The sequence below is a fragment of the Panthera uncia genome, chromosome E1 (assembly GCF_023721935.1).
Source record: "Panthera uncia isolate 11264 chromosome E1, Puncia_PCG_1.0, whole genome shotgun sequence".
In the NCBI taxonomy this organism is placed as follows: domain Eukaryota; kingdom Metazoa; phylum Chordata; class Mammalia; order Carnivora; family Felidae; genus Panthera; species Panthera uncia.
This window is the reverse complement of record NC_064814.1, coordinates 57,222,970-57,230,959: the sequence shown is the minus strand read 5'-3', so window position 1 is coordinate 57,230,959 and position 7,990 is coordinate 57,222,970. Positions and strand designations below refer to the sequence as shown.

The 7,990-nt window shown below is 61.5% G+C and overlaps 2 protein-coding genes across 5 annotated transcripts in view; one reads left to right on the top strand and one right to left on the bottom strand.

Moving 5' to 3' along the window:
- Positions 1-861, top strand: part of NUP88 (nucleoporin 88) — a 25,783-nt gene extending 24,922 nt beyond the window's left edge. For 2 of the 3 annotated variants that reach the window (XM_049637184.1, XM_049637181.1), the window contains 3 exons: positions 11-137; positions 252-370; positions 624-861. In XM_049637184.1, coding sequence (XP_049493141.1) covers positions 11-137; positions 252-370; positions 624-687 — 310 coding nt within the window. In that variant the 3' untranslated portion in view covers positions 688-861. Of the gene's footprint in view, positions 1-10; positions 138-251; positions 375-623 lie in introns of all 3 variants that reach the window. The other variant, XM_049637182.1, reaches the window with a different exon arrangement.
- A 1,569-nt stretch (positions 862-2,430) lies between these two features.
- RABEP1 (rabaptin, RAB GTPase binding effector protein 1) overlaps positions 2,431-7,990 on the bottom strand; it is a 102,546-nt gene continuing 96,986 nt past the window's right edge. For both annotated transcript variants that reach the window (XM_049637177.1, XM_049637178.1), the window contains 5 exons: positions 5,783-5,972; positions 5,289-5,344; positions 4,998-5,096; positions 4,168-4,284; positions 2,431-3,319 (listed from right to left, as the gene is read on the bottom strand). In XM_049637177.1, the coding sequence (XP_049493134.1) occupies positions 3,218-3,319; positions 4,168-4,284; positions 4,998-5,096; positions 5,289-5,344; positions 5,783-5,972 (564 nt within the window). In that variant the 3' untranslated portion in view covers positions 2,431-3,217. The remainder of the gene's footprint in view (positions 3,320-4,167; positions 4,285-4,997; positions 5,097-5,288; positions 5,345-5,782; positions 5,973-7,990) is intronic.

Sequence of the window (7,990 nt, the reverse complement as noted above, 5' to 3'; positions counted from 1 at the left end):
CCTCCTCCAGGATGCAGACGGTGCTGCACAGCTTCCGCGCCCAGCTCCCCGTCCTGTCCGACAGCGAGCGGGACATGAAGAAGGAGCTGCAGCTGATCCCCGAGCAGCTCCGCCACCTGGGCAACGCCATCAAGCAGGTGGGCGAGGGCGCGCGGCGCCGGCGTGCCTCCCCCCACCCCCACCCCCACCCCCGGGGCCAGCGAGCGCGCGCGGACCGCCGGGGCCGACGCGCGTTCTGTTGGGTACTCGAGGTGACCATGAAGAAGGACTACCAGCAGCGGAAGATGGAGAAGGTGCCGAGCCCTCAAAAGCCCACCATCGCCCTGAGCGCCCACCAGCGCAGGTGCATCCAGTCCGTCCTGCGCGAGGAGTGAGTGCGTTCGCCTGACGCGGGGGCCCGCCGGGCGCCGGCGTGTCCCGCGCTCACCGGCCCGGGAGCCGGGGTCACACGGGCCCTGGAGCGCGGGGGACGGATGGGGGTGGGGGGCGGAAGCGGGACTGCGTGGCGGTGGCGGGCGCGCTCCCGTCGAAGCCGCGCGCCGGGGATTTCGGCGGAGCGTCTCCGGTGCGCGTGACCCGTTTGCACCCTGCCGAGTCCCCCTGAACGGCCTCCGGTCTCGCAGGGGCGAGCACATCCGAGAGATGGTGAAGCAGATCAACGACATCCGGCACCACGTCACCTTCTGAGCCGCCGCCCGCGGATGCACACGAGGCCGCAGAGTCGGGGCTCGGGCGTGTTTGTGAAACGGACAGGTAGCGTCATCTCATTTGTAAGGCGGCGTTTCGGATGAACTTTGGCTGCGTGATTCACACGTTTCGTACTTGTTTTGTAGTTACTGAATAAATGCTTTTATTTAAAAACCGGAACGTGCTTTATCTGCACTCAGCGAGGGCCCGGGATGTTTTAAAACTCCCTGGAGACCTTGAGCTGCGCTCTGCCAGCTGCCGTGGGTCACACGGAGTCGTCTCCGAACCCGAGCAAAAACGAGAGCCGCGTTGGAACGCGGGGGCGCCGGGAACGCGACCGTGGGGCCGACCCCGAGCGCCGAAGGGAGGGGACCGCGCGGCGAACGAGGTGGCGGCTTTTTAATTTGAACGTTCTTCGAGGCGCCCCTTCAGGACAGACGGCTCCGCGGAACGTGTGTGGGCTCGGAGCCGCGGTGCTGAGGCCGCCGGGGCCCATCGCCTCCGCAGGCGGGATTACCTTTCGGAGCCGCGCTGGCCCTGTCCCAGCACGGTCACCGTGGGTCTGTGTTCCGATCGGCGGTCCTTCACGCCCGCCGGCGCGTGGAGCTCCGAAAGGTGACCCCGCACCTGCCCAGGGACGGCGGAGCGACACCGACTGAAAGCCACGCGGTGAGGTGGCTCACAGGTAGGAGGCAGGCAGGTGAGACGCGCGTGGACGGACGGTCGTGCGGCCCGGCTCCCCTCCCTCTGTCCACACGGCTGGTGCCACCTTCGCCTCCGTTTCCCACTGGACAACACAAAACCCGGCCGAGAGGGGTATCCCGCAAGGGTAGCCTCACGGTTTCATGCCAGAAAGACTCTCAGTTCGGGTTTCACGGGATGCTTTTCTCGAGGGACTTCGAACAGTTTGCCTGTGCGGCCCTAGACACCACGGGGAGTCCCTGATCCGGGGTCCCCGGCCGGCGCCTCTTCGGCGAGAAAGGTCCGCAGAGCGCCGGTCTCGACGGCGCGGTTCCCTGGCAGCTTTTCTTCGCGATTACAAATTTCCCGCCTCGTTACTGGTGCCAGTTTTAACGCCTTGAAATTAGCTGGGGGCTGCTCTTAACGCTTGATGTAGAATTTAAAGCGATTGCATTTTGGAACTAGAATCCCGTGTAACTCAAGGAGGATATAGGTGTTTTTTAAACCAATTAAAATGTTTGACGCATGGCAAGCCTATAGCACTATTTCCATAGTTAGTATTAAAATTTCTAATTATCAGAACAGCAGTGACCCAGGGATCAGACGTGTAGTCCTCATCTTGGCCTGTGGAAGACAGACGTCCCGATTCTTAGGGCTGGTGAATCAAGGACGGTTCACGCTAAACTAGAAAAGTCCACGGTGGCCGTGAGCCAGAGCCCGCCACCCCACTCCCGTGAGCCGGGTTCCCGTCTGCGGGCGGACTCGGGACGCCTCCCCGGCCACTGGCCTCGCCGCGCCCGGGGCCGGCGGACTCCGTGCAGCGCTCGTGAGGCCGCGTGGAGCCCGCCTGCTCGCGGACACCTTCCCCACAAAGGGAAGGAACCGAACCTGACACAGGCACCAACGGCCGCACTGACTGGTCCCCCAGGGACACACGGGACCTACACTGAGAGAGGGAAACGGAAACTAGGTACCTTGTCAACCCAGTCACGTGTCTGTACCGGATGCCTCAGAGACTACCCGGCCCGCCGATGGGAGTTGAAAAGAAGGCAGCAGATTGGTAAGTTTATACTAGATGTCAGACAGAGCTTGCTTTATTATTATTTTTCCACTGATCCAGTAACTAAACTAAAACAGTTTTCGAGAGTAGACGTGCCAGTTCAGCTTAACCCTGGTACCTGCGGGCCCACGAGACGCGTCCGGGCGGCAGAGAAAGTGCTTCCGGTCTCTTGTGCTTTTCCTTTAACCTCGGCTTCCGACCCAGAGAGCGCCCAGCCTCGCTTTCAAGCCCTCGCGGTTAATCCAGCCCCTGAACCGGTCTCGTCTGCCGCCGTCGGGCGCACTCGGCAAGCCTCGGTAGCATCGGCCTCCGACGCGAGAGAAGATGGCAGGAGAGAGACACACGGAGCTCGGAAATTCGGTCACTAGCCAACGGCCTGCTCTCAACCTTCGTATTTTAATATAAAATATCCGTACAGCAAACGACACGTCTGTGTGCTAGCTGGGGGCTGTTACTGGTGAGCGCCGGGCGACGGGAAAAGGAAGCGCTGTCTCCGGCATCGAGGAACGGAAAAGGTCATTCCAAACGCGACTGGGCTGTTGCTTTAAAGGCAGGGACATCTTACAGCAGCACTTCCTCTGTCACCCCCGAGGCCCGTTCCCGTCCGTCAGCGTCCCCGCGGGGAAGTCCTGCTCGCGGCTCCCGCGCCACGGCCTTCTCCCGCCACGGGTGAGCCTCGCTCCTGTCCTCCTGTTCTGTGACTTCTTCAGTTAAGAGTTAAAGAATAATTAATGTTGCTCTAAAGAGGGGTTAAAAGCCCAGGGTGCGGGCCACGTCCTGCGGCGGGTGTCATGTCTCCGGGAGCTGGTTGATGTCCGTCAGCTTGGTGTCGTTGAGAATCGCCCGGATCCTCTCCAGGGAGCCCGCCTGCCGGATTCGCTCCAGCTGCACCTGGGGGGCGACAGCGAGTCAAGTGCGTGGCCTCCTGCCGGGCCCGGCCCGTTGGCTCACCGAGACCGGTCACTGCAAGAACGAGCATAGGCGAAAGACAACCCCCCTGGGGCACCCCGGGGGCTCCGTCGGTTAGGTGTCCGACTCTCGATCTCACAGCTTTGTTGGTTCGAGCCCCACGGTCACCGCAAGAACAAGCACATGCGAAAGACAACCCCCTCTGGGGCACCCCGGGGGCTCCGTCGGTTAGGTGTCCCACTCTCGATCTCACAGCTTTGTTGGTTCGAGCCCCACATCGGGCTCTCTGATGACAGTGTGGAGCCAGCTTGGGATTCTCCCTCTCCCTGCCCCTCCCCTGCTCATGCTCTCTCAAAATAAGTTTAAAAAAAGGCTAACCCCCCAGAGCTGTGTCCGGCAGGCCCCGTGAGGTGCTAGGACCACGGGGAGGGGGCGGAGGCTGGACCCCTGAACCCCAACACTGTACAGCTGAGTCACAAGAAAACACAAGAACCCAGCTTCGAGAGTCCGGAACGATACACTGTCACTGTAGGTGTCCGTCGGGGGACCTAGGGAAGGGAACGCAGGGGGCACGCGGTGCTGGGGACAAGGAGCCACGGTACTTCAGGGACCCCAGGACAGAGAAACCAAGCGTAGGGACGGGCCCGGCAGGAGGGGTGTCAGCGGTACGCCGAAGAGGGGGCGCTTTGCCGGGAGACGGGCCTCGTGGCCAGTGCCACCCAGGCGTCCGGCCCGCGGGGTCGTGCGTCTGCTCACGCCTCTACCCCGCAAGCTGCCGGCGGCGTCGAGTCCGCGCCCGGCAGGTTGCCGGGGGTCCCCACGTGCCTCACCTGCAGGGTCTGAGAAAGCTTCACAAAATCCCTCTGTACTTGCTCGCTGACGTCTAGTTCCGTCTGCAGCCTCTGAGCTTTGTTCTTCTCCTCAAACAGGAGCTGTTCCACAGTCGCCTACAAAATACGAGTTTTGCCTGAGAATTAACGCCAAGGAGCTGCAGGTCCTAGTCCTCCGGGACAGCCAGGGACCCGGGGGAGGGGTGGGGTCCCCCCCAGCCCATCAGGCTCCCTCCGCGGGCACGGCCGCCGGCGGCCTACGAGCTTGCTCTCGGTCGCCCTTAGATGGCCAGAAGTGAAAGCCAAGCCCCACCCCCACCCCCCCCCCCCCCCCCGGTCCCGCCGCTCACCCTCACCCCTCGTGGCCCGGGGACCACGACTCATCAAAAGGCAGAAAGCAGCTGCTAAAATCTGGAGCTTTCCCAGCAACGTGGACAGAAACTTCGGAATTAACCAGGACAATCCACACACCCAGAAGTCTGCACTCGGAGGTGTGACCCTGCGGCTCCAGGGGACCCTCCTAGGAATCCTGCCCCACGGTCGAGCCCACGCACTGGGGTTGTATCTGGACTCCCCTTGGGTGGCAGACACTGGGGAGGTCGGGCTCGCGGAAGGACGCTGTGACAGGAGAGCCTCCGGCTGCGGGCAGGGCCCGGGACACGGGCATGACCCGACTCCAGCAAGGGCGTCTCGTCCTCCTTCCGCAAGCGGGGAGCCTCGGTGGCTCTCGGGGGGCCCTGTGCTGAGCTGCGGCGCTCCTCCCCAAACAGGCAGGATGTGACTCCCTGTGCCTGGCACGACTGTCACTAAACGATCAACGACAGTGTCACCTTCGCGGCCGTCTCCTTCCTCAACTGCTCTCCCAACGTGCTCTTCGTCTCCTGAACACTGTCCAGCTGCCGAGACTTCTCTCTCAGCGACGACTCCAGCTGTGGCATAAAGACGGACGCGGGACCTGAGGACCCGCCCGGGGCCCCCGCGGCCCTCACCCCGAGGGCCTCCCAGCCGCTCCTTGTAGCGGGACCTGGCCCGACCCTGGTTTGTCGCTTGTGTCCAGCCAGGGGGTGCCACCACCCCCTGCCGGCCGCCCGTGGGGTGAATGTGACATTCGTGACACTCACCTGTCCTTTTTCCACTCTTATTCTTTCTAGTTCGGCTTTTAGGCTAGAAACGGAGGCTAGAAGGGAAAGGGAGCAGCGCCAGCATTTACTGATTATTTTGCACATTCACGTTGTTTTCGCTTACGCCCCTTCCCCCGTCACCTGCGGCTCAAACTGAAAGGGGTCAGACCCTGATCCCGGGGAACCGACGCCCTTCAACAACCCCACCGGCCGGCAGCGGCCTCGAGCCCAAGCGCAGGCAGAGGCCACGCGGACGCAGTGTGGCGCGGGCCGTGTGGACACCAGACGTCCCCGTCGAACTCGGGAGGAGGGGGCGGTGGCCCAGCGGGGCTCTCCTGACACGGAGCTCTTGGAGGGAGGGAGCGGCTTCCGGCGTTAAGGCCCAGTTGGATCTGGATTCGCTCCGGACGAGTCACAAGTGAGAACCCTTCCTCCACTGCTTCCTGCCCTTGCCCTCTGCGTTTCCCGTGCCCCCGCGCCGCAGCTGCCCTCACCTAGCTCTTCCTTGCAGTTTTCTATCTCCAGCTGCAGAGTCTCTTCCAGATTCTCCTTCAGACACTGCTCCGCCTGAATCTGCTCCTTCAGGAACAGGATCTCGGCCTTGAGCTTCTCCTCCGTGTGCTCGGCCGCGGTGCGCACGTGCACGATGCTCTCGCGGTAGCTGAGGGCCAGTTCCCGCAGCGCCTGCACGGGGGACACGCGTTACCGCACTGGCTGGCGGGGCGGCCACACGTCTCCCGCGACCAGAACTTCGGGGGTTTCGCGCGGTTCGCTCGCCGCGACTCGGCGCCAGCTCCCTGGGGGCAGGGGGCTCGCGTGCTCCCGTTCGGCACAGTGTAGATAAGACCCTTCGGGCCAAAAACGTGCCCCGTGGACCAGACGGCTCTCCCTCCCAACGGTCTCCTACACAGAAAAGTAAAACCGTTCCTGACTGACAGCGTGGGGGTCACTCTGAACGGCCAGGGGCTTCCACAACCAGCCGGGGGAATCTGAGGGGAGGCCGGGGGTGAGGACCGGACAGGCGGAAACTCGGAAGCCAGCGTGGAATCGGGGCGGACCGAGCACGTTGACTGGCTCACGTACTCACTCGAGCGCTGCGCGAGGCCAGGGGCACGGACAGCGAAGAGCGGCTTTCTAAGGTGACCAGCTGTTCTTCCAGAATAAGTTCAGTTGAAACCTTGTTCCCCTAAACTGAGTTTTCTTCTTTAAAAAAGTTCAAGTATTTCCTAACGCTAATGTAAACACTGGGATTAATCTTAAGCTACCCACCAGAAGTACGTAAAATAAATACCAGCAGTAAAAAGAGGAAGGAAAAAACGATGACAAAAACGTCCTAAGATTTATTCCTGGGGCAGCTCTAAGAATCACGGCTTACAGGCTACACTGGTTACATCCTTGGAGCGTTCTTGGAAGTTGTTCTAAATCTAGGAATTCCAAGTCTGGAGAGCTTGGAGAAGAGGGATCCCCTGCCCAAAGGGACAGCTCAGCAGAGGTGAAAAGTGGCCAAGAGCACAAGCAGACAGGTCCCCACGCTTTCTCGGCCGAGATCAGCCACCAGTTCAGAAAGGAGAGCGAGCGCCCCCGGAGCACCGGTGACCTGCAGACACGATCGGGAGGGCAGGGCGCACGCGGCGAGGGCGGCAAGGCGCCCAGTTAGTAAACAAAAACGAAAACCAGAAGTTGGTTTTTAAATAATTCTTAGTATTAAAGGGACTAAAGTGGCGCCTGGGCGGCTCGGTTAAGCATCTGAGTGTAGATTTCAGCTCAGGTCACGATCTCCGAGCTCGTGAGATCAAGTTCCCACAGGGGGCTCAGGGTGACAGCACAGAGCCTGCTTGGGATTCTCTGCCCCTCCCCCCACTCAAGCACCTGTGCGTGGGCGCTCTCTAAAGAAGAAGAAACAGAAATGATCTGGTCCTGCACAAGGAACTCACAGACCGATTCGGCTAAGGATTCTTGGGATGCTGAGAGCACGAGTGACAGGAGAAAAGCCAGGCAGGCTGCACCTTCTCAAAGATCAGAACTTTTGTGCTTCCAAGTGCACCATCGAGGAAGTGGGAGAGCGCGTCCACGGGACGGGAGAAAACGTCTGCCGACCATTCACCCGGTAAGGGACGTGCATCTGGACCATATACTGAGCCCTCATCACTCAACAGTAGAAAGCGGCCAGCCCAACTTAAAAACGAGCAAAAGAGGGGGCGCCCGGGTGGCTCGGTCGGATGAGCATCTGAGTCTGGGTCTCCGCTCAGGCCTCGCTTTCAGGGTGGTGAGTTGAAGCCCTACGTCGGGCCCTACCAGCGCGGAGCCTACTTAAACCAAACGTGAAAAATAAAAGCCAAAGACCCGAATAGACACTCCTCCGAGGATGACCGACGAACGCGCAACACAAGGAGAGGTGCTCGGTACCGGCCGTCAGGGGCGGCGCAAATCAGAACCACGGCGGACGCCGCTTCGTGCCCACGGGCACGACTGGAGTAAAAGCGACAAGCGCCAGCGAGCACGTGACAAATCCTCACACGACTGCCGTGGCCCCGCAGCCCCAGTAGAAATAAACAGGTCCGTCCACGCCCAAACGTGTACACGAACGTTCACGGCAACATCATCCGTAGCCGTCCGCGCGTGGGAGCGCCGCCAGCAGCCAGGCGGAGAAACAAACCAAACGGCCCTCCGGCGGCCAGTGGGAACGGCACCCGGGCCCCCCC